The sequence below is a fragment of the Phacochoerus africanus genome, chromosome 11 (genome assembly GCF_016906955.1).
Source record: "Phacochoerus africanus isolate WHEZ1 chromosome 11, ROS_Pafr_v1, whole genome shotgun sequence".
NCBI classification, from domain to species: Eukaryota; Metazoa; Chordata; class Mammalia; order Artiodactyla; family Suidae; genus Phacochoerus; species Phacochoerus africanus.
The window spans coordinates 75,649,620-75,676,225 of record NC_062554.1 but is presented as its reverse complement, the minus strand read 5'-3'; the positions used below and the strand labels follow the sequence as shown (position 1 = coordinate 75,676,225).

At 35.7% G+C, this 26,606-nt stretch overlaps 1 protein-coding gene across 3 annotated transcripts; it reads left to right on the top strand.

The window, feature by feature from the left end:
• Positions 1 to 1,396: 1,396 nt before the first annotated feature.
• SEM1 (SEM1 26S proteasome subunit) lies at positions 1,397 to 26,287 on the top strand. Of its 3 annotated transcripts, XM_047753566.1 has the most exons (4): positions 1,397 to 1,605; positions 19,323 to 19,416; positions 24,718 to 24,821; positions 26,073 to 26,287. In XM_047753566.1, the coding sequence occupies exons 1-3, from the start codon at positions 1,530 to 1,532 to the stop codon at positions 24,782 to 24,784; spliced, it is 237 nt and encodes a 78-aa protein (XP_047609522.1). In that variant the 5' UTR covers positions 1,397 to 1,529; the 3' UTR covers positions 24,785 to 24,821; positions 26,073 to 26,287. The 3 variants fall into 3 exon arrangements, with proteins under 3 accessions (XP_047609522.1, XP_047609524.1, XP_047609523.1); XM_047753568.1 differs by lacking the exons at positions 24,718 to 24,821; positions 26,073 to 26,287 and adding an exon at positions 24,589 to 24,706 and having other exon boundaries at positions 1,398 to 1,605; XM_047753567.1 differs by lacking the exon at positions 24,718 to 24,821 and having other exon boundaries at positions 1,401 to 1,605.
• Positions 26,288 to 26,606: the final 319 nt, after the last annotated feature.

Below are 26,606 nucleotides of genomic sequence, written 5' to 3'. Positions count from 1 at the left end.
AGAGTATGAAACTCTAATAGGTCCCATTGTCTACATTACTTCCAAATAGCTTTTTCTCATATTTTCTTTTCTTTCATTAATTTGGCATTTACTCACAAAACATGCCAAATTACATATATTTTGAAATTAATCTGAAGATTGCTAAGGTTTTCAGTAATCAATACAAAATAGTATGATAAGAACCAACTTATTTTAAAAAATTTATGTCTAATTGGAGGTTCCCAAATTCTGGTCCAAATTTGTGCTCTTATTTAATTGCTCCATTCTCTGTAGGCCCATATACTCTGTTCATTTCTCAGATAATGTTATTTTAAAATAGAGATTCAAATGTATTACTATGTTTCATTACTATTGCCGTTTATCTGTTTACAAGGCTGGGAGTGGCACATGAACTCCTTAGAGGAAGGCCTTTGTATAAACGTTTAATTTCTAGCACAATGCCTTGTAATTGGTATAAATTAATGTTGCTGAATGAAGGAATGGGATTTAAATATACAAACATAGGTATCAAAAAAAATTTTTTTAAAGCTCTGCCTGGGGCACGTGGAAGTTCTGGGGTCAGGGATCAAACCCGGGCCGCTGAGGTGATCCCAGCTGCTGCAGTGACAGTGACAATGCCGTGATTAATCAACTGCACCACAAGGGAACTCCTTAAAATTTACAATAACATCAAGTTATTATACATAATATATATATATGTATACACAAAATATTCTTCTGTAATAGTACATATACATATACCATATAGTTTTAAGTAGTTCACAACTACATTCAAAACGATATTCAACATCTGAAAAGTTCAAAATGATACATTTTGAATGTCAGAAAATGTTACACATATTGAGCTTTACATAGCATCATTTTATAACTTGTAAACGAATTATTACACACACGCACACTCCATTTGGCATAGTATTTACCACGGCTTAATTATAAAATAGGAACACTGAACAGCGGAAAAGCTTGGACCTTAAAGTCTGTCAAACAAATTTGCATTTGGATTGTCTAGCACTACCTGAGTGACACTGGCTACTTCTCTCTAAACCTGAATTTTCTGTGATGTGGAGACGCTTAATACTATGCTGAGGGAACTGGTGTGAGGAAGGAGCTAATCCAAATTAAGGGCCTGGCACCTGGCCGGGGGCCTTTCGTGGATTTTAGCCGACACTGATTCCTCAGTCTAAACTAAGTAAAGGGGTTAATTTTTTTTTTTTTTTTTTACAAATTATGAGTTTTTTCCAGTCAGGGAAACCTACCCTGTTCTCAGTTTGCCAATTCAGAGGGTCCAGATAAGACAGCAAAGGCACAAAACAATCCACTTTCTAAACTGAAAGATTGCTAAACCCGCAGGCAGCGCTGGGCGGACCTTCAGTATCCCAGCATTCCTCGCGCTGCTCCCCTTGCTCGTCTCCCGCGTCTCTATGGTAGAGCCGGCCTCGGAAGGAGCAGCCGCCGTGGCTGTTGCGGGGAGAGAGTGAGAGTTCCAACTTTTCCACTGGCCTGAGAGGTTTGGGGAACCGAGGGTCGCGATGTCAGAGAAAAAACAGCCGGTAGACTTGGGTCTCCTGGAGGAGGATGACGAGTTCGAGGAGTTTCCTGCAGAAGGTAACCGGCTGGGCCGCGGCCTCTGGGCACGCGTGCAGTGACTCAGGCCTCTTGAGTAGAGGCGGTGTGGGCGGAAGGGCCCTGCGGAGCGGCTCCCGCGGAAGGTGTGGACCCCGTCTGCTGGACCTCCGCGGCCGGCTTAGGGTCAGTGTGTCACGATGGGGACTCAGCTTATCTGTGAGGCCGAACGCCTTTTGCTTCCTCATTGGAAGGAGCCACGGTGACCCTGGTTCCCCTAGTCCAGTATTACTCTTCAAACAGGTTACCCGCCACCTCGTTCGTGTCTACTTAACCTCTTTTCCCTTTATTATTTTTTAATTTGGTTTTGCAGCCCTCCTTTGCATTTAAACCTTCCGGATTCAGTTGTTGTTCCTGGTTAGGCCAGTACTTCTTACTTTTAGGGCTTTACATATGAAGCCTGTTAAGTAGTTTGGGAGGATTAAGTTGGTGCTTAATACACGTGATTGCCTTCCTCTTGTTCCTCACGCGTTTTTGATCAGTTTCATCGAAGAAACATAAGTTTAAGGATTTATAAGATCCTAAAACGTCAACATTTTTATTAGCATCATGGTTACCAAGAGGCACTTTAGGTTTCTCTTAGTAGGTAACAACAAATAGCTAATATTGACTGAGTTGCTAGTCTAAGTGCTTTGCTTGCATTCATTTTCACCAATCAAGCAAGTAGATACTGGTATTACCGTTTTTCAGATTAAAAAAACAAAACAAAACTGGAGCTTGGAATGGGTAAGAAAGTTGCCCAAACTCGTAACTGGCTAGAAATGATGGCCTTCTGGCTCAGTAGACACTGTCGCTCTTAAACTCTTTATATTGCTTCTGTTTGTTAGATCTGTTTGGTGCCAATTAGTTTTTCGGAATTATTGGCTCTATTGGCAAATTATTATATCTAGGATAAATACTTATCTAGTAAGAAAAGGAGGTTACTATTGGATGGCCTTTCTGAAGCAGGAGAATTGTGGTTAATGGTGTACAAATCTGTTACACTAAGCAATTACTGCTTCATTAAAAGTGTCCTAAGTTGTATTCCATCATGATCCTACTCTACATAAAACCACATAACTAAGTTTTGTTCTTTTTATTTACACTGTACTCAGTTGAGTTGAAAAGACATTAGAGCGCATACTACACAACTCATAAACTAACTCAAAGCACATTTATTTTCAGTTCTGGGATTCATTATGTATTGTGGGGATCGTTTGGTGTTTGTTTGGGTAGTGGATTTATCTGTCCAGACATGTTTTCTTTATCTCACTTTCAGGTTGGTTCATGATTCTCCAACATTGAGTAATGTGGTAGAAAACTAGCTTGAGATTACGATATACTTTGAACTCAAACTTCATGTTTTAGATAGCATTTATTCATTGTTTTTCATGTGCAGGATACAGTGTTAGGCTCTTTATTTACATCATGCAGTCTAATTACCACAACTCTGAGGAAACAGGCTCAGAAATTTTTTTAAATTTGTTTTTTTTTTTAAGGGCCCCACGCATGGCATATGGATATTCCAATCAGCTATAGCTGCTGGCCTATACCACACCTACAGCAATGCCAGATCAGAGCCATGTCTGCAGTCTACACCACAGCTCATGGCAACTCCAGAGCTTTGACCCACTGAGCAAGGCCAGGGATCGAACCTGCGTCCTCATGGATGCTGGTCAGATTCGTTTCCGCTGAGCCATTCTGGGAACTCCAGAGACTCAGAGAATATAAAGCTTGCCATGAAGTGGTCAACTCAGGATCTGAAAGGTCTTCCTGAGTCCTCAGCCCAAGCAAACTTAAACCTAAATCGCTGGTGTTTAGCGAAGTGCCTGGGACATTTGTAGGTGGTCAGTAAATACTTGTCAGAATGGGTGGACCAGTGTTTAAAATAAGTAGTTAGACTTTACCAATTCAAAAGGATATAAATATAACTCTGCCTGGAAGTTCCCCGTTGTGGCTCAGCGGTAATGAGCCCAACTAGTTAGTATTCATGAGGACTCTAGTATATTAATACCTCAGTGGATTAAGGATCCGGCGTTGCGGTGAGCTGTGGTGTATGTAGGTCGCAGACATGGCTCAGATCTCTTGTTGCTGTGGTGTAGGTCGGCAGCTCTAGCTCCTATTCGACCCCTAGCTTGGGAACTTCCATATGCTACACACAGGATGTAGCCCTAAAAAGCAAAAAAAAAAAGATAGTTCTGTACCTGATGATACACATGATTTTTTTCAACAACTTCCACTTCATCAGCTTTTGCTTTTGCAGAATATATAGTTCTTATACTAAGCTTATGTTGTGAATGTCAGTTTGTTCAAAATGTTGGTAGGTAGTAAAAAAAAAAAACAAAAAAAACCCTCATTAAAGTTAAAAGGAAAAGCAAAGAATATTTTTTTCTGACAACAAAGGTCTCCTAACAGACTGGTTTATTAGCATAAGTAATTTGACATTTATTGGCCACCTTACAGAAAATTTGTCCTCATTAGGTTTGAATGTGTGGAATCTAATTCATTTAGGAAACTTTCTATATAGAATGAGAAATAACATTTGAAATGCCTTAGTTCTGTTCAGGTTTTTGTATGTTTCTTCTCTGGTTTGTAATGGGTTTTCTTTACATGTTAATTTGAATTCATGACATTTTTCTGGATACAGAATTAGTCTCTAGGTGAAACCAATAAATATTTGTCAATAACAACTGCTCTGATAAATAACAAAATTAAAAAAAAAATTGGACAAATACAGAATCATTTGTCTTTTGAAACTGTACCTTTCCTAAATTCTTTGGTCTAGTGGCATTTCAAAGTGTCATCCATGGACTAGCAATTTTGGCATTACTTGGGAGCTTGTTAGAAATGCAGCATCTCATCCTAGACCTACTGAATCAGGTTGGACCTCACCAAGATGCCTGGAATATTTATATGCACATTAAAGTTGGCAAAGCTGTACTTTGGAACTGGCGTGTTTTGAATATTTCAGTATTTAAGTTTTCAGATGCCCTGTATTACTTTCCAAGTTCTTTGCCTTCTTTGGAGATACTTTCTGTTGTGGTTGTCTTCATGGTAAATATGCCATTGATAACCTCACTAACAGATACAACTTAAAATTGCCTGTAATCATCTGTTTACTCTAAAGGAGGTCTTACTTTCAATGATTCCTTGGATCTCTGTGCTCCAGAAAGTGGATGATGTCCATTGCCTAGGGTAGTTTGCATTTAAGAGCCTGCTACATGAAAGTGATTACTGAAATATGTATCCCTGGTTTGACCAAAGGATTGTCAGTCTTTTGGGAGTATTGTTGCTATATCTCATCTCAGTCTTGCTTGGTAGGATGTCAGTTAAGTCATTCTAAGGAAGGGGAATTTGTGTTTTAAAAAGGAAACTAAGAATGTGTTTTCATGGAGGCTTCCTTGTTTCTTCTGAATAGCTCTTCTTCAGTTTGAGGTGTAGCGTGTACGGGTAATCCTCTGAATGCAAGGGAACAAATGCTCATTTTTTATTTAGACTGTGGACCTATGTTACATTGGTACTTCATGATTCTGATTGGTGGGTGTGTAATCTGTCATTAAGTGGGAACTGTTTAAAAATCATTTAGGATCTTTGTGAATTCTGCAGTTTGTTGACTATTTAACCGAGGATAGGCTTTATTGGAAGATAATCAGCATTCTGGGAATGATTTTAATGGAATTTTGAAGGCTTGACATGGTTAGAATTTTAGAACTGGAAAGCAGCTGAAAGTCTAGACAAGCTAGAACTTGTTAAGATCATACTGCTAGGTTAGTGGTAGTACAACTTTGCCAACTTTAATGTGCATATAAATATTCCAAGCATCTTGGTGAGGTCCAACCTGATTCAGTAGGTCTAGGATGAGATGCTGCATTTCTGACAAGCTCCCACTCTACTAGTACTAGAGTTAGTAGTAGTTAGTAGTAGTAGAGTGGGGTCTAAAACTGAAATACTCTGTAATTTATCTGAAACTTCAGTTTTTCACATTAGATATATATGAAAAGATATTAAAATATTTTCTTTCGTCTCATCTCTCTTACAGTTAGAAGTGGATGGGAGTAAAAATAGGGAGAACAAGTGGGCCTTTAAATTCTTTTATTCTCTTATTCCTATGCTGTAATTGAGAGTTTTTTTTTTTTTCCTTTTGAGGGGAAAGAAAATTTAAAATGAACCTGAGTTTGCCTTCAGAAGTAATAGTGTTTACAAAAGAATACTATTGTACTAAGTAGTCTGATTTTTCTATAATTAGTGGAACTGCTGTGTTATCTGAAGTGGGCTGGTGTTTCCCTAATGCTGCCAGCATTCTGGAGTAACTGAGTCACTATCGCCTGTGCCTAACAAAGTAGGACATCTTATAGTGGTTCTTAACTGGGGGAGTATTTTTGGATATCACACTCATTTGACAAGTGAAAAAGTAAAATATAAGCGTTTAGCTGGTAAAGGTCAAGGATTTTAAGTGCCTGCTATGCATAGACCAGTCCTGCACAAAGAATTGTACTATGAAAAATACCACTGAGAAATACATGAACATTGGATACTAACTGGACTAAATCGTCAACAAAAGGGTTCCTTAGAATCTTAAATGTAGAAGGCAGATATAGCTAATACTACGTCAGATACTTCACTAGTCAGTTTACCTGGTGCCAAAAGGGGCTTTGGTGTTTTCAGTTATTAAATGTAACATAATGAGTGCATAAATAGTAATGTTACATCTTTAAGTTAATTTCATGGAGGTAGCAAGAAATGAAGAATTCATGTTACTAAAATCTTTTAAGAAAAAAGATAAGTACAGTGAATGATAAAAGTGCCTATTGGATGTCCTACTCGTGGTAATTATATACAAGAAAAAGTTTTTGAGCCCCAGCATGAAATAAGCATGATGAATCTTAAGATCAGACCAAGATACAAAATCTGTCATTTACCACTTTTAACTTATCTATTTGTGCTAGTTACTTAAAGTCTTTAAAATATTTTTGCACTATAATATATAGTACAAGTAACTGCCTTATTTAAAATTTAGACCTGTAAAAAGGTGTACATTTAAAAGGGAAAACACTGTTTCTCCCCACCTTTCCCCAAAAACATTTCTTATACTCCAATGGTAACCACTGTTAAATAGTTTTTTAAAGTATCTTTCCAGAATTTTTATATATATATATATATATACACACACACACACACACACACACGTATATGTGTGTGTTTTTATGTGTCCTCTAAATACAAAGGAACATATTATAGTATTTTTCTTATTTTTACATTATCTGTTTTAGATATATGTTCACATTAAACATCTACCTCATGCTTTTTAAAATCTTTTTCTATTTTTATTTTTTTTATTTTTAAAAAAGGGTTTTGGCTGCACCTGTGGTATGGAGAAGTTCCTGGGCGAGGAATTGAACCTGTGCCACAGCAGTGACAATGCCAGCTCCTTAACTGCTAGGCCACCAGGGAAGTCCTATTCATGCTTTTTTTTTTTTTTTTCTGTCTTTTTAGGGCTACACCTGTGGTATATGGAGGTTCCCAGGATAGAGTTTGAATCAGAGCTGCAGCTGCCAGCCTTCATCACATCTCATGGCAGCATCAGATCTCTAACCCACTGAACAGGGCTAGGGATCAAACCTGCATCCGCATGGATGGATACTAGTCAGGTTCATTAACTGCTGAGCCACGACAGGAACTCCCTACCTCCTGCTTTTTAATAGCTGTGTACTATTAGTCCATTGTATGCATATTAAATAGTCTATAGATATCTGTTGATATCTAGGTAGTTTTAGGTTGTTTGCTTGTTTTTATGTTTGTTTTTCTGTTACAGAATATGTTGCAGTGCATATTCATGTATATTACATCCTTGTCTTCATACTTATCTATAAGATAAATTTTTAGGAAATTACTAAATCAAAGTGGCAGGTTCATTTTAATTTTTTTGATGTGATTTTTATTTCAAAATAATCACAAATTTACAAAATAATTGAAAGTATAACACAAACAACCTTTAGGTCCCTGAGCCATTTGAGATTAAGTTGCCATTCTGATGTTCAGCACTCTTAGATATTTTAATGTGTATTTTCTACAAAGAAATAGCCTCAGTACATCCATCGAAATTGGAAATTAACACACAGATATATTACTATTATCTATCCACATATCCCTTTCAGTTTCACCAGTTGTCTCAGTAATGTCTTAATCCTAAAATACATTCAGTTGTCCTGTCTCTTTAGTTGTCTTTAGTCTAGGGCAGATCTCTGTTTATCTTTGACTTTTGTGGTTTTGACACTTTTGAAGATTACAGGCCAGTTATAGAATGTTTCTCAACTTGGATTTGTCTGTGTTTCTATATGATTAGATTTAGATTCTGCATCTTGGCAGGAATATCATAGTGGTATGTGTTCCCGTTGCATCTTATCAGGTGGAACATTGTTCTTATTTGTTCTATTGCTGATTATGTTAACTTGATTAAGGTGTGTCTGTGAGACTTCTCCATTGTGAGAGTACTCATTTTCCCTTTGTAGTTAATAGGTATTTTATTTGGAGGGACTTTGAAACTATGTAAATACACTTTTCCCTTATCAAACTATCAATGTATTCATTTACTTTTTTTTTATATCAGTACAGACTCATGAATTCTCATTTAATGGATTATAATTTGTTGCTGCTGTTTATTTTGATCCTCAGATTATCCCAGATTTGAACATGGGGAAATCCCATTGGTGGAGAATGATATTTGGAAGGCAAGCTCTTAACTCCAGTTGTTTTTGTTACCCTCTCAGTGGAGAGAACTAGAAAATATACAAATATGTGTACACATATATACTTTTACATCTATTTATATATGTGTTTGATAAAACCATGAATTCACATAGGTACCTCTAATTTATAGTTAAACACCACAGGGTTCACTCTAGTTTTTTCTCTTTGCACATTTATAACTATCTATCTGGTCATTCTCCTCCCTAATCAATGTTTTTTGCCCCCTCCACCCACAGATCCTCTCCTTATCCCACTTTAGTGTCAACATTTTATGCCAGGCCACTGTCTCCTTCCTCCAGCATTGGATGGCTTTTTCAGTCTGTCTGGCTCTGCTTGGGCTCTAACACCTCATTCAGGACCAAGTGCGTTTTGAATTTTGACGTATTCTCAAGTTGCCTTTTGCAAGAGATACACCAATTAACATGTCCCCCTACAGTTCACCTTTTTCTTCCTAAGGTTACCTGCACTCCTTATTAAACATTTAGTCATTACAAGCCTAAGGGATGAAGATGGAATTACATCATTTTGATTTGGATTGATTTCTTTGAGTGAGATTGACCATTATGTTTTTCCTTGAATTGTTACCTTAATTCTCAGTTTCTTTATGTAATTTGTGGATAATAATTAGAGTCATGTAAGGATTATATGATTATATTAATCTACTTCGGCTGCTATAACAAATACCATAGACTGAGTGGCCTAAACAATAGAAATTTATTTTCTCAGTTTGGAGACTAAGAAGTCCAATGTCAAGGTGTTAATCTATTCACTACGTGTTGAGGGTTCCCTTCCTGAGTTGCAAGCTGTTGCCTTCTCACCATGTCCTCAATAAGGTGGAAAGAGAAAGCAGTTCTCTGGAGTCTCTTCCTATAATGACATTAATCTCCTCATGAGAACTCTACCCTCATGACTTCAGACAACCCTAATTACCTTCTAAAGGCCTCCTCTCCAAATACCATCACATTGGGGGGGTGGTTATGGCTTCCATTTATGAATTTTGGGGTTAGGTGACTCATTCTGTAACAATGATGTATGTAAAGTGCATAGCATAAAGTTTGGCATAAATATAGTATTCAATAAACATTAGTCCCCTTTTTGTTCTATCCCCCCACCAAGCTACTTAGGGATTTGGATTTTTGCATTATGTTTGGTATGTATTTAAAATTTGAACCTTTTTGACAAATATTTTGTAATTTTAGATGTATCCAAAATTAAGCTTGTTGAGCTTGTGGGTTGATTATTTTTTAGTATTAAAAACTTCTAAATTAAAAAAATTGTCAAAATTTTTTCCAAAAGTACTTTAAAAATAGTATTACTAGTCATGTAAAATGAAAGCTACTTAACACAGGCGTTCCTGTTGTGGCTCAACAGTTTAAGAACCTGACGAGTGTCCCTGAGGATGCAGGTTCAATCCCTGGCCCTGGTCAGTGGGTTAAGGGTCTGGCGTTGCCACAAGCTGTGGCCTAAGTTGCAGATATGGCTCGGGACTGGCATTGCTGTGGCTACAGCATAGGCTGGCAGCTACAGCTCCAATTCTACCCTTAGCCCGGGGAACTTCCATATGCCGCAGGTGAGGCCCTAAAAAGAAAAAATATATGTACATAACACGGTAGCATTTCTTGTTTAAGGATGCATACAGATGGACAGAGGTATAAAAAAATACATGGGATGAAAACCCCCCAAATCAAGATACTAGTGCTTGCAAGGGGGTTGTGAGAAGTACGTATGATTCAGGATATTAAACAATAAAAAATACTTTGAAAAACTATATGTTTAGTTATTTAACTGATTCAATGGAATAAAGAAGTGTTAAGCAGTTGTGACTTATGGTTTAACTAATATTGATAGTCAGTGTTACTAAGTAATATTTTAAAATATAACTCATTGAAAGATGTGATGAGCAGTGAAAACAGTGAGGGGAAAATAAAAGTTTCAAAAGCTGTACTTTTCTGAAGTGTTAAAAAAATTCACCAAGTATCTTTTTTTCCTAGTTTTATGTTCTATTGCTGATGTAATGCTTGGTAGAAATGGTACTGTTGTCTTTATTCTGGGACCTGTTTCTCTTTTTACCTCCCTCACCCCTTAAGCTTCCTTGGAGTGACTAGCACATAATAAGTGATTTATTCACCAGATGTATCTTTGTAGAGTGCTTCCTCTAAATCCACCAGTAGAAAGTGTAGAGTGAGAATGAATCTAGCTGCCATTTATCAGTGCTAAAAAAGAGCTCTTGGTTTTAGGGTTTTGGTTTTTTTTTTTCTTGGCCATCCCTACCCCCATCCCCCCACCCCCTGCACCTGTGGCATAGGGAAGTTCCTGGCCAGGGATGGTATCTGAAATGCAGCTGCAACCTATGCCACAGCTGTGGCAGTGTTGGATCCTTAACCCGCTGTACCACAGTGGGAAACTCCCTAAGTGCTTTAGATAGTCTTAAATCCTCATAGCAGCCTTATGATGGCTTTATACTTGGGGCCCAGTGAAATAACTTACCGAGGACGTAGTTAACTAGAAGCTGAAGAGGCAAATTTGACTTTTTAGGTAAATATTTGTCTTTGACCTTAGTGATATAAATGTTAATGAAGATAGGGATCCGTAGTTTTCATACCAGACTTGAACTTTCTAGTATTTTGCAGGTGCTTTTCTTGGGAAGTGGGGCTCCCACTCCCAAGTAGATCAGAGCAACTGTGCTTTTGAGTATCTTTGGGTAAGATTTCGCTTGGTTTCAGTTGGGGGTGGTGATGTGGTGGTGGTGGTGATGGCGTTAGGGATTAAACAACTGATAGGAGAGTGCAATAGCACTTGAAAAGAAGGGAAAATTATTTCCACGTGTATACCATGTGAGACAGCAATATATGAACAAAGCTTTCAAAAGGTAGAAATGTAGGAAAGGAGTTCCAGAAAAAGGAAAGAGGAGTAGACCCTTGGAGGTAGAAGATCAGTGTGTATGTATGTTTCATTTGGCCATGAGATCGTTGTTGCAAATGCAGGTACTTTGGGGCCTAATCATGGGAGGCTTTAAGCCAAATGACCAGTTTGGACTTTATCCTTGGTTAGATGAGAAGTGGGGTTTTTTGGTTTGTTTGATGTGTGTAAGTTTCCTTTAGGCAGTAGGCAGTTTAGGAAAAATTAACTCAGCAGAATTAATTTGAAAAGATAGAAAGTCAGGGAAGCTAATCAGCAAATTGTTGAAATAGCTTAGGTGGAGGCTAAGGGCCTGAAATAGATGTTATTAGGGAAGAAGTGAAGAGAGTGATGCAAGAATAACAGGGAGTTTTGGCAACTGGTTTGATATGGAGTGTTGGGAAGAAGAAGAAAGGAGGGACTGTGATTTTGCACTTGCAAGGCTAAATGGAAGATCAGTAGTGGAGTTCACATTAGATACCCTTGACTCAGTAATACAAAGGACCAGAAAGACTCAAAATGAGTGTGGGACGTGAGGGCTTGGAAAAGATAAGAGTAAGTAATGGCTTTGGGGAATTTTATAGAATTAAAGAGAAATAAGAGCGTTAATCAACAGAGAGAACCAAAGTCATCATGACTTTGTAGTAGAATCGTCCTGATGTATATTATATATATATAATTATTGATGAAAAGAATTGTAAGAACTTCCTTTTTTTAAAATGTAAGAAAAGTTATAAATGGTTATGTAAATTGTTTTGGGCCTCTGTTTCAGACTCCAGACCACAAACAACTGAAGCTAAACCAATGTCTGGCAGCACCATCATTTATGACCTGCTTTTGGTTGTTTACTCTGAAGTTCCCCACTGATGTTTTTGGTCCTTATTGGAGAAAATATAGTATAGTATAATGGTGCTATGCCAGTAGTAATTTCTCAGCCACTGCTTAGACATTACATTTGTAGGGTACGTAGATGTTTTTATATCATGAAAACCTACAGAAATGAAATTTTATAAAAAATTTTAATCAGTTTTACACAGCATAAGCAGGAACACGTTAAATTTATCTCAGCATGACTAGATTTAGTGTGGATTCATTATCATTCACAAGTGTAAAGATGTTATTTGTAACTTCTCTTTTACACTCACCTATTGTTGAGTATACAGAACTTTATTTTTTTCATGTAATGTTCTGTATAGGCATGCACATTTTTTATTTGAAGAAACTTTATTGGAGATTAGTTTGTTTGTATTCAGAATAGCTGTACTGTTAAGGAATGAATGAGAGTTTGATGCTCCTGAAAATCATTGTAGAATAAAACATTTACAACTCTATTTGGTATAAATAGGATTTCCTCTTTACTTTTTTCCAGAGTGTATGTTGGAGGGTGGGGAGAGTTAGTTTTAAAAACATTGGGAGAAGACCCTTTTTCACACTTAAATGTCAGGGTGACACTTAGATGTAGCATGTGGGATCTTTTTTTTGGGGGGGGCGGGTGCATACCTGCAGCATATGGAAGTTCCCAGGCTAGGGTTCAAAGCAGAGCTGTAGCTGCTGGCCTACACCACAGCCACGCAGGATCCAAGCCATGTCTGCCACCTACAACAAAGCTCATGGCAGCGCTGGACCCTTAACCCATTGAGCCAGGCCAGAGGTGAAACCTGCATCCTCACAGACACTAGTCCGGTTTGTTACTGCCAAGCCATGATGGGACTCTTGTGTATGGGTCTTTGATAACTCAGATATTTGAAATTTAAAGTTAGTCACAGATGTACTTCTCACTGGCAAATGTGAACAAAGCCAGATTTGGGAGCAAAGTCTTAAATAATTTAGAATTGTTAGACACTTATGTATTAGGCATCTGTTATTGGTTATTTCCAATTCTGCCTTCTTAATATATGGTAATTTTTTTTACCAGTACACATCTGGAGGCCTGCACACTGAAGTAAACACAGCTGTGGTTATTTAAATGATTAATCATAATCCTGGCAGTGCATTTAGTGTTGAAGTTAAAGTGTGTACTTTATAGTCATCTATGTATTGAAGAAAGGCATTAGGCATAAATCAGGTATCCTTGTTTGATTTTGTTATTTGCCCTTCAAAAAAAGCTGTTTTGGGATTTAATGCTTTAAAAGTAAGTGATTAAATAATATTGCATGGTTATCAGTACAGTGTTATAATTGAAAATTAAAACACAGTTCAGAGGTGTATTGCTAGAGAAGTCAGCAAAAGCCCAGAGATTACAACAGTCACATGTTTTTTTATGTTACATAGCCATTTAGTTGAGTTTACATGTATGGTGGACAAATATATTATAACATATGTACCAAATGGAGGACTTATAAGTATTGGAAGTAAATTTGAGGGTGTTACACCCTATTGCTTAACTTTTTACGTGATATATTTCTATACATTCCTAGTTAATAAAGGAACTCTTTAATTCCACCTAAAATAGATTATAGAATTTGGTTTGTCTTTGTATACATAATAGTGTCATAATTACACGGTACTACTATATAGTAATACCAAAGAAGTGTAGAACTGTTGTCATGAATCTTTTTGTGTGTGTATTCTACCTAAAATCTCGCTCCCAATAGTTTCCACTCCATCCATGAGCCATTTTCTTATTCTTGGGACTTTATTTCTACCTTCTTCCTTTTCCTTTCTTCACCATTAAAGTAATGAGATGGTTGTTAACAGAGGGAGAAATGCTTAATCCTTATGCTAAATGATCATCAGAATTCAACTTGATAAATTAAAAATTGTACCAGTCTTAAAATTTTAAAAAGACACCATTCAAACTAGTATTTCCCATATTTATTTTTAATTTTTTTCTAGCCTTTATGAATGGAATTGGAACTCCTACAAACTAAGTTACTGAATCTCTTGTTTCTTGTTCAAGAATCTCTGAGGCACTTGGGTACAAATTGACAAGTATATATTTTTTAGTCTCTTAAAGTTAATTACAGCCCCCTTAAAGATATTTGAATGATATCAAGTAATAGCAATATTTAAATTGACATTTTGGATCATGTCATAATTAGATTAAAAGTTCCTGTGGGCCTTGTATTTTTATTGTTCTGGAAAGGGTTTACAAGATTAGCAAAGAAATGTGAAATAAATATTCTTTTATTATATTTCTAACTTGAATCTTTGACATATTATTATTTCCTTAAAAATTTAGAAAGCTCTTTAGTTAGAAGTGGTACAGGCTGATGTGAGGCTTGATGTCTTAGAACCTTAAAGTTCAGTTGTGGCTTGAGTTATTGTCACCTCCTTTACTCGAGCATATTACCAGTAGTAATGTATTTATTTTGTGGAACATTGAACTCTATTAAATATCTTTATAAAGATTCCTTTAAGTATCAGTAAAACAAGTATTTCATTCGACAATTCCTATTTCTAGACTCAACCCAAATATATTTAAAGTCTAGGATTTGAGGTTGTGAAATAATGGTAGAAAAAAGTTAAATATTTTCTTGAAAGACAATTTTCACTTTCTTTGTTATTTGGTACTGGTAATGGTAGTCGAACAAAGAGTGGTATGCTGTACATGAACTCTTAGGCTTCCTCAATCTCTAGTATTCTATAAAATAATCTTCAGTCTTAGCCATTTTATAAGACCTTTTAAGTATAAAGCCAGGAGTGGCACAGGTTAAGGAGCTGGTGTTGTCACTGCTGCGAGGCAGGGTTGATCCCTGACCAGAGAACTCTGCATGATGCAGCCACAGCCAAAAAAAAAAAAAATATATATATATGTGTGTGTGTATGTTGCATATATACACACATATTTATATGTGTGTGTGTATAGCCAAACTTTGCTACATTACAGTTTAATAAAATAGTTTCATGTGAATCTTTTGTACTGGAAGGTTTTAGTGTCATTAAAACAGAATAAACAATCCTAAACTGTCTATTAATATTATTAGGTAACTCAGAGGTGTATATTGTAGGAATACTGGAGGGAATGTGGAGGAATAGCATTATAGTCATTATTCACTTGCTGCAAGAGATAGTGGATTGAGTTTTTCCATTATAAATTCAACATACAAGAATCTGAATTTCTGTGATTTGAAGTACTTTATTTAATTTTAATTAAAAAATTAAAATCATGTAGTTGACTTTTGGTGATTTAGTATTAGGGAAATATATCTACTGTTTGAACTTCTTTTTAATTTAAAATTTGATTTTAGGCTGTACCCCATAGCATATTTACTTAATTTTCCCCTCACATACACTTAATGCTACAATTTCTGCCCCCTTTATTTTTGTCTTAAAATATCTCCCTTCATTCTGAGATTTCTCTTCTTAGAAGAACAAAAAGAACATTTATATATATAGCAATGCATATAGTAAACAGTTTATTATTGATTGTAATTACAATAATGAGAGTAACAGTACTATTGTATCCCAATAATGATTAACTCTTAAGGAAGTCACTTTGCTAGTTTATAAAGTTCAGAAATGTTATTTTTCAGTTTAGCTTGGTGGTAGAAACAGTACTTTTTTTTATTATTTCCCCAATACAATTTTTTTCCCCTACTGTACAGCATAGTGACCCATTTACACATACATGTGTACATTCTTTTTTCTCTCACTCTCATGCTTTGTCACAAGTGACTAGACATAGTTCTCAGTGCTTAACAGCAGGATCTCATTGCCAATCCACTCCAAAAGCAGTAGTTTGCATCCATTAACCCCAATCTCCCAGTCCATCCCACTTCCTCCCTCTCGGCAACCACAAGTCTATTCTCCAAGTCCATGATTTTCTTTTCTGTGGAAAGGCTCATTTGTGCTGTATATTAGATTACAGATATCAGTGATAGATGGTTTTTGTCTTTCGCTTTCTGTCTTACTTCACTCAGTATGAGAGATTGTAGTTCCATCCATGTTGCTGCAAATGTCATTATTTTGGTCTTTTTGATGGCTGAGTAGTATTCCATTGTGTATATATGCCACATCTTCCTAATCCAATTATCTGTCAATGGACATTTGGGTTGTTTCCATGTCTTGGCTATTGTGAATAGTGCTGCAGTGAACATGCGGGTGCATGTGTCTTTTTTAAGGAAAGTTTTGTCCGGATATATGCCCAAGAGTGAGATTTCTGGGTCATATGGTAGTTCTATGCATAGTTTTCTAAGGTACCTCCATAGATACACTACTTTAAAAAATGCTGTTGCATTAGCTTTCTGATGACTCTTTGATATACTGAGGGAAATCCTTAATGTGAGTTCCTTTTCTTTAACTTCTTAATCTATTCTCATTATAAAATATAGGTAGATTCACAGACAGAATAAAAATTTGCAGTTTGAATTTCGAGGTACTTCTTTAGGAAAGGAGAACATCTAAGGATATCTGTAGCCCAGTAAACTTAATTTTGAGATGTAATTAATATTTAGTATTGTTAAGTATTACTGTTGTTAAGGACCTCAGAGAATAGTATAGGATTTGAATTAAGATCCTTACAATATTTCCTTTTTGAGAATAGTAATATTATTGCAAGATGTACGAACATTTATGCAGATAAAAATCAGTATTTTTGATTATCAGACATTTTTATTAATGACTATACATTCCCTATACAAATGAGTAGAGTTGAGTGTACATTTCACTGAGCTTCGTAGCAACCCGAAATAAATTCCCTAAGAGAAGCTTTCATCGTTTCAGGCACTGAGATCTCAAAGAAGTTTCCCACATTATCTAACTCTTCAAGGATCATTCAATGATCATGATTCTCAAAAGCATTCTTATAGTAAATACAGTTGAGAATTTTACATGACTCATCTATACTGCATGATATTATTGGTCTCTTCTATCTTGAAACGTATATTCTTGGCTTCATTGAAACCACATATTGCCCTCTCTTTTCTAGAGATTGACCACTCAGAAGAAGGGAACTTGAGAAGCCTATTTCCATTAACCCACCATTTTATTGAGTGTCTACTATGTGCCTAGCACTCAGCTATAGACATTAAAGTTGCAAATTTAATAAAATATGCTTCCTACCTGAAGGTTTGAAATGGTAACTTACAGAGATGGTGGTGGTCATTTTGGGCATCAGTGGAAGATGGGTATAGAATGTGCAAGACTGGGGAGGAGGGGACAAAAAAAGAACTGAGTAAATAGTCCTTGAAGGGAATAATCCTGCCTGAATTAACACAGTGGCAGCGAGAATGGGGAGGAAGAGACTTGGAAGCTGAAATGAAAAGGACATAATGAATGATGGTAAGAATTGAAGGAGAAAGGATAGCTAAGATGACTTCCAAGTCTCTGGTTTGGGGGACCAGGTAAATGGAGGTAGTATCTTCTGTTCTTAAATCATGATGATGACATATGGGTTTAAAATTTTTTTTAATAAGTGTAATTACATTATATAATGTAATGAATAAATACCCACATGAACCATTGTGGAGTAGCTCAGATCTGTTTGTGCTTTATGAGAAAAGCCTAAATCATACCTTTTCTTAACGAGAGGTTTTTGTTTGTTTGTTTGTTTTTAGGTTGAAATGTTCTTAACCATGTTTCTAATAAGTAACTACTAAGATGAAGCTACCAGAACACCTTTAAGAGCTTGTATAAATCATACTGTTTTTGGAGGGGTAGGATCTAATTCAGTTTTTTTGTCATCTTTCACAGCCACTGGTTGTGCATATGCTAGGTATTGTTTGTAACTTAAGAATATAAAGACAAATAGCTCAGATGCTATTAATGGAGATTGACAAATAAAGTGATAATTATGATTGTGTAGTATGTAGGTGTTTTGTTATAGACACAGAGAGAGAACCTAATCTCTGAAGGAAAGGAGGAGGAGAGAGAATAGTGAAGGGTTCCAAAAGTGATTGCCAAGCTGATTTTTTAAAAAATGATTCTCCCCACATTTCAATTTTGAAAGTTTGAACCTTACAGAAAAATTTTTAAAAGAAGACAAATGGGGGAGGATGTGTAATTGATAAAGGAATCAAAAGATATACACTTGCACACTTGAAGTTATAAAAATAAGTCCTGGGAATGTAACGTACAACATGGTGACTATAGCACAGTGGACTGTATTCAGTATCCAATATCTTGTAATAACCTATAATGGAAGGGAATCTGAAAAATAATATATATTTTGCTGTATATCTGAAACTCAACATTGTAAATATTTCAATAAAAGAATTTTGTGTCTGTGTTGGTGACTGATGTTAACTATTAACTAGACTTCTCATAATCATTTCTCAGTGTGTACAAATGTCAAATTATATTGTAATACCTGAAATTAATATAATGTTATGTGTCAGTTATACCTCAATTTTAAAAAAGAGGAGAGTTCTGTGGCTCAGCGGGTTAAGGATCCTATGTTGAAACTGCTATGGTGAGGGTTCCACCTCTGGCCTGGGAACTTCCACGTGCTGTGGGCACAACCAAAAAGAAAAAAAATTTTTTTTAAATTTAAATAGAGGACAACAAATACCTGTTTTATAAGTTGTTAAAATTTTGTCATATTTGCTTTATTTATATCAGTGTATAAAATATAAATGATACATATTTGAGAAGCATTTGCAAGTAAACTTGACAAAATGTCACTTGACTCAAACATTTCAGCATGCATGTCTTAGTAAGGACATTCTCTAAAACAATTTTATAATTATATGTAAGGAAATATTGGTCTGCATTTTATTATCTGTATGAGTTATCCATTTTTATGTTTAGAAGTTTTGAATTCCAGGCCTGTATCTTCTTGCTACACAACTCACTTTAGTGTTGTTAGTGCTGTGTTTTGAAAGATTGCATAATAGACTTATAAAAATTAGCCCAAGTAAAAATCAACAAAGTAAATATTACTGAAGTTATAATAAATTTTCATGGCAAATAGAACTTTTTGTTTTAACTACTGTTTTAGATTCTTTGCAAATTCAAGAATCGAGAAAACAAGATAGCATCAATTGAGATGATTGATGAGGGGATGATTACCATTTCTCCTAGAGACGGCTTTAGATGTTTTGAGAGAGTCTTCAGGTAGCAAGCTTTCTGAAGTTTTTGCATTTACGGAAATAATGTATGAGGAATATTTAGACAGCATCTGTTTCTATTTTTAGACTGGGCTGGTTTAGATGAAGATGAAGATGCACATGTCTGGGAGGATAATTGGGATGATGACAATGTAGAGGATGACTTCTCCAATCAGTTACGGTAAGTTTTAAGCCAGATTTTTATATAATTTGGTATTAATTGTAAGCAGGGAATATGTAACTTACATATGATAATTGACCTTTGAAATATGTTTCTGAATTATGAAAAGTAAGATATATTGCCTTCATCTCCTGTGTTCTTAAATATGAATACTTTATGTAATTGCATGGAACTTTTCTTCTTTCTAGTCTCTTTACAAAAGTAGTTAGAAGCATATTTGCTCTTTTCTTTTTGGTCCTTGTGGGTTTAATTCTCTCAAAGTTAATTTTCTATCAGTATTGGAAACTCAGCAGAAATTAGAATCCTAGAGTGCTCGAAACCAATATACTGGTGATTCTCAAACTGGAAGAGAGATTGAGGTGATGAGAGTGTACTTTTTCATATTTATGTACAAATTTACCTAAATGATTGATTGAAGTAAAATTTTATAGAACATAAAATTGTTTTAAAGTGTACAGTTTAGTGGCATTTTGTATATTCACAGTGTCTTGCAACCATCATCTCTGTTTAATTCTAAAACATTTTCAGCACCCCAAAAGGAAATGCCATATCCATTAAGCAGTCACTCAGCATTCCTCTCTTTCTCCAGTCCCTGGCAACCACTGATCTGCTTTCTGTCTCTGGATTTTCCTCTTCTGGATATTTCATGGTATCATATAAGTGACCTTATGTGTCAAGCTTCTTTTATTTGTATAGTGCTTTCAAATGTCATCCATATTGTAGCATGTATCAGTATTTCATTCCTTTTTATGGCTGAATAATATTTCATTGTATGGATATGACACAGTTTGTTTATCCATTTATCAGATGATGGACACTTTTGTTTCCAGCTTTTGCCTTTTGTGAACAGTGTTGCAGTGAACATTCATGTACATGCTTTTGTGTGAATATTTTTTCAGTTTAGGGGGAATTTAGTGGCATTGCTGGATCGTATTGTGATTCTCTTTAACTTTTTGAGGAACCATCAAACTGTTTTTCACAGCAGCTGGACGGTTTTATTACATTACTACCAGCAATGTATGAAGGTCTTCACCAAAATTTTTTCTTTTTCTTTTCCATTGTAACCATTCTAATGGATATGAACTGGTGTCTCATTGTAGTTTTGATTTGCAATTTCTTTTTCTTTTTTTTTGCTTTTTAGGGCTGCACCTGTGGCATACAGAAGTTCCCAGGCAAGGGGTTTAATTGGAGCTATAGCTGCTGGCCTATGCCACAGCCACAGCCACAGCCACATCAGATCTGAGCTGCCTCTGTGACCTACACCGCAGCTCATGGCAACACTAGATCCTTAACCCACTGAGCGAGGCCAGGGATCAAACCCGCAACCTTTTGATTCCTAGTCGGATTCATTTCTGCTGCGCTATGATAGGAACTCCTTGATTTGCAGTTTCTTTAATGACACTGATGAACCTCTTTTCATGTGTGTGTTGTCTGTTTGTGTATCTTTTTTGGAGAAATATCTATTCAAGTCCTTGGCCCATTTTCAAAGTTCGTCTTTTTGTTGTTGAGTTGTAAGAGGTTTTTATTCTGGGTACTAGGCCCTTATGAGATATATTATTTACAAATACTTTCTCCCATTTTGTTAGGTTGTCTTTTCACTTTGTTCGTAGTATTATTTGTACAAAAGTCCAATTTATCTGCTTTTTAAGAACTCTCTGCCAAATTTGAAGTAATTAAAATTTATCCCTATGTTTTCTTTTAACAGCTTCAGAATGTTAGCTCTTACTTTAGGTCATCCATACATTTTGAATGAATTTTTGTATATAATGTGAAATAGAGGTACAACCTCTTTTTTTTTTTTTGGTGACCTTGCCTGTGGCATGCAGAAGTGCCTGAGCCACAATACTGAATCCTTAACTCAGAGGAACTCCCCAACTTTATCCTTTTGAATGTAAATATCCAGTTATGACAGCACTATTGGTGGAGGCAGTTCTTTCCTCTCTAACTTTGTTCTTATTCAGCTCATAGGTATCTATGTCTTGGGCATAAAAATACCTAAATAGATTGTCATGTGCTTTGCTCAAATCATGATAAAGAAGTTACATTGCAGTCTTTTAATTTCCTAGTCTCTAGCACATTTTTTAAAAGAGTGAGATAATGTATACTGTTTTTAATATTTATTTTTAGTAGTGATACAGTAGCATTTGTTCTACACTGCATTTTTTATGAGTTGAAAACCCTACGTTCGAAAGACTCTTTAGTATTTTGCCAGAAACAAGGCAGTTTAAGCCATATCCTTCTTCCTTTTATGGAATTATACAGTTTGCTTTTCATTGTTAACTCTGGTTCTTTTACAAATCTCCATGATTTCTCAGAATTGCTGACTCTGATTTTAGTACCCAGAGATGTAATTATTCATTTTGAGTCTTTAAACTATGTTAATGCAGTTTCAAATGTCTCACCTGTCTTAGTTTTCAATTTTCTGTTAATGATGTTGTTTTTCTTTTTGCAGTTTTATATACAAGTTAAGAACAATAGCTATTGAACAGTAATCTGGTTTTTCTCTAAGATCTTTTCTGAGCATTGGTTCTATCTCTTCTTAGTCTTCTTTAGCCATGTATGGCTTTCAAAAGTCCTTTTGTTGTTCCTTTTACAGATCTCATTCCGTTCTGGAATTAAATTAATTCTTTATGTACAAGTTTTTGCCACTTTGTTTTTGTATTTATTTTTTGTTGATTTATTTTGCCACATCAGAGAAAACCTTCCTACTTTTTTCCCCCAATGTATCCCTCCTTTCTTTTTATTATAATCATATTATGCTGTTAGAACACTTATTTTCAGACCTTACAACTCTGTTGGTCCCAATTTGTGTTCTTAATCATATATCATATATCATTTTTTTTCTTTTCTTTTATCTTCTTGAAATTTTTAAAGTTGAGGCTAAATGAGTTTTCTTCATTTGCTATTCAAAAGAGTCAGTTTTCTCCAGAGTGGCTTTGGGCGGGGGGGAAGTTATGTTTCATTTGGTGGGGGGATGTGTAGCTTTCATTAATTAGAAAATAGCACCTTTCTCTTAACAATTAAATCAAGACGTTGAATACTTTGGTTTTTATCTGGGGACTTTTAGTAAATGTATTGATAATTGGATTTCTTGTCACTACTACATCTTGCCTTTTTACTGGTTTGGCAATAGAGTGTTATCCATATTTTCATTGTGCTTGTTGCTTTTATGATACACTTTCACAGTCCTCTTATGTTCTCTGTTACATTTTTTCTCTAGGTTTGTGAATTTCCATAAGTATATAAATGTTGATACCTTCATTAGTGGATAAGGTTTTCTTTTTATTTCCCTGTTTGTGTCATGAGTTTCTTTTTTAAACAAGTTTGTTGATATATCACCAGTGCTGTCAAGTAGAACTTACTGTAGTGATGGAAATGTTCTGTAAGCTACACTGTCCAATACAGAAGCCACTAGTCACATGTGGCTGTTGAGCATGTGAAACGTGGCTAGTGCAGCTGATTTTGTTTAATTTTAATAAATTTCACATCTGACTACTGTATTGGACAGTGCAGTCTCAGATATTTATATTCTTTTAAAAATTGTCTTGAACACAACATTGTAAATCAACTGTATTTCAGTTAAAAAATTTAAAAATAAAAAAGTGAAAAATAGGAGTTCCCGTTGTGGCGCAGTGGTGAACGAATCCGACTAGGAACCATGAGGTTGCCGGTTCGGTCCCTGCCCTTGCTCAGTGGGTTGACGATCCGGCGTTGCCGTGAGCTGTGGTGTAGGTCGTAGACGCGGCTCGGATCTTGCGTTGCTGTGGCTCTGGCGTAGGGCGGTGGCTACAGCTCTGATTTGACCCCTAGCCTGGGAACCTCCATATGCCGCGGAAGCGGCCCAAAGAAATAGCAAAAAAGACAAAAAAGTGAAAAATAAAAATTATCTTGATTAACAAGTCTCCTATGAAGGAAGATGTTCTCAGTCTTTGTAAAATGCATTGAGGCACTTAATATGGTATTACAAGCCATAGTAAAGAACATGGTTTATTGTTTTCTGATATGACTGAGTCCTAATTCTAAGTTTGGAGAGGCATTTTATTTATTTTTATTTATTTTTTATTTTTTTTGTCTTTTTGCTATTTATTGGGCCGCTCCCTCGGCATATGGAGGTTCCCAGGCTAGGGGTCAAATCGGAGCTGTAGCCACCGGCCTACGCCAGAGCCACAGCAACGCAGGATCCGAGCCGCGTCTGCGACCTACACCACAGCTCACAGCAACGCCGGATCGTCAACCCACTGAGCAAGGGCAGGGACCGAACCGGCAACCTCCTGGTTCCTAGTCGGATTCGTTAACCACTGCGCCACGACGGGAACTCCGGCATTTTATACTTTATAGCCAGTCAGATTCCCTTTGTTCCAGCCTGGATCTGCCTCATTTAGCTGCATGTCCTTAGCAAGTACTTAGCCTTCTACTTTCCATGTTTCCCTTTCAGTATAATTTACTTTTAAGAAGTAGAAGTAGAAAGAAGGTGGCCAGCAGTGTCTCCAAATAACTAAAAGTCATTCTGTTTTTGCTGCTTCTAAAACATTTGTTTATCTATATATCAATAGAAATAGGTAGGATTATGAAATTTTTCTGAGCTTCATCGCATTTACATAAAAATTCCAAGAAGCCTCTATAGTTCCTGATTTACCATGTCGGATATAGCCACTGTTATAGAGCAGAGTAGTTTCTTGGACAATAAGCGTTTTGAAACCTCCTAGTAGCTGTTAGTCGTATTGTTGTTTTGTTGTAAAAGGAATGTTGCTGTTTTTGCTTCAAATAGTGTACATTCATTGTGTGTGTTCTGTGATACAGATCCAGTTGTGCTGGTGTCTTTCTTGTGTTTTGTACTTAGTGGCCTCAACTTACTTTCCTTTTGGTTTCATACACATCCTGAATTCTAGCAAAGAACTTTTCCTGTTTTTTGAGAATTTAGCTGAATGAAAAATATCTCATCATCTCCTTTGTGTTCGAAAACAATTTATAAATGTAATTGGCTATCACCTGTCAAGAAAGCAAACAGACTCAAACCTGGATGGATTTGACAACTCATTACCAAAAATTAAGTTGAATTTAGGATATTTTTGTTGTCGTAAAGAGTGAATGTGAATAATCTACACTGACTTTGTTAAAGGCAGCACAAAACTATTGTTTAAGAAAGTTTAAAATTATTTCCGTTTTAAATAGGAAACATGGACAGATCTTATAATCTTCAATTTCCTGGGCTGTGGAGGACAAAGGAAATACTTCAGTTAAATTTAGCAAAGAAAGGGATAGAGTCAGAAACTTGTACTGATCTCTTGACTCCTAATCCAGCATTTTACCACCAGCCCATACTGTCCTCTACACCCGAGCAGAAGACAAAGATGGTTCATATGAATAAGCTCTTGCCTTAATATTATTCATGGACTTAAATTTAGGTCAGTATTTGTATTATAAATACCTAAAAATTTTAAGGAAGTGAAGGAGTTTGGGGAAATGAATAATAAATATTACTCATCATCCCTACCATGTATTTATTGCATTGTATTTACATTGGGTAGTGTGATAGTTTCCAAGCTTAATTATGTTGAGAACAAATGTCTTTTTATCTTAGATGTAATGATGTAGGTAAGGCACATTAATCATACTTTACCTTTGTGTAGTGTTTTAGCAGATTGGCCTTCACATAATTTTGTTGTGAACTTTTATAAAATCTATAAAATCTGAATTGAGGCAGATAAGTCAATGGTGTTATTTGGAATTATAGTTTAAATACCTGAAATTGATTATGGGGCTAAACTTTTTTGTGCAAATGTTTATGCAAGGCAGATCAATAGTTGTAGTTGGCATTCTCAAATCATGACTGAAATTTCAGCTTTTTTTTTTTTGTCTTTTTGCCTTTTTCTAGGGCCGCTCCCACGGCATATGGAGATTCCCAGGCTAGGGGTCAAATTGGAGCCGTAACCACTGGCCTACGCCAGAGCCACAGCAACACGGGATCTGAGCCGCGTCTGTAACCTACACCATAGCTTACAGCAATGCCGGATCCTTAACCCACTGAGCAAGGCCAGGGAGCGAACCCGCAACCTCATGGTTCCTAGTCGGATTTGTTAACCACTGTGCCACATGGGAACTCCTGAAATTTCAGCTTTAAAAAATTACTTAAAATTATAAAAAGTTTATTTTTAAAGTGTTCATATTTATACCAATATACATTTTTGATATTTTAGTCCACATTTAAAATTAGGAAAGTAGAATTTTATTTAATATTCATTATATTTATTTTTCTCTATATATAGTTATACAGTCTTGGTTCTCACACACCCTTAAATTTGATTAATAATTTTTATTTTGGTTAGGGCACTATATATGTCAACATGAAAAACAGTTTGTTTATTCTTTATGTGAAAATAACAGTATTATGATTATAAGATGCCTGAAAGTTTGATAGCAGTGTCTAGTGTTCTTAGCTATATGGTTAAGGAGTCTTAAAATTTATGTTTAAATATGTTACGAGCAGAATAATTATACAGTATTTGAAAAATGTCAAAAAATCCCTGACAGTTCTTCCATAAATAGACTTATCAGAAAAATAAGGAATATAAAACATGTTTACTAATAGGAAAGCAAGATTTTATTAACATTATGTTGAGTGTCTAGTGATGCTGTTCTTTTGTGTTTTTTTATAGAGCTGAATTAGAGAAACATGGTTATAAGATGGAGACCTCATAGCATCCAGAAGAAATGTTGAAGCAGCCTAAATTTGAACTGTTTACTAAATTCTGGAACAGAGAACCCAGGGTGGGACACTTAAAAAAATGTTTATTTCATTACCTGCTTGGACTTATTTTTGTTTTTGTAACACAAAAAATAAATGTTTGATCTAAGATTGGTTTGTTCAGAAGTCTTGTCTTTTGACTCTAATCATTAATTTTCTCATACTATTTGTGATTTTTCCAAAACTTTATTATGTAGAGACAGCAAAATTTCCTATTAATGATTTTTTTTAATGTTAACTGAGGCTCAGAGAGGTTAAATGATTCGAGGCTAGCATTCATCTGATTCCAAATTCAGAACTTTTCTTAACCCGCATAGATTAAGTATTGGTTTTAATTATAAAGTACTTCTTTTAAGTTACATTCATAGTTGCGAAAGTATTATTAGTCCTTAAAATCCAGAGTGGTCTGTTCACAGTTCTAAGAATGATGTCTCTGTTAAAACTG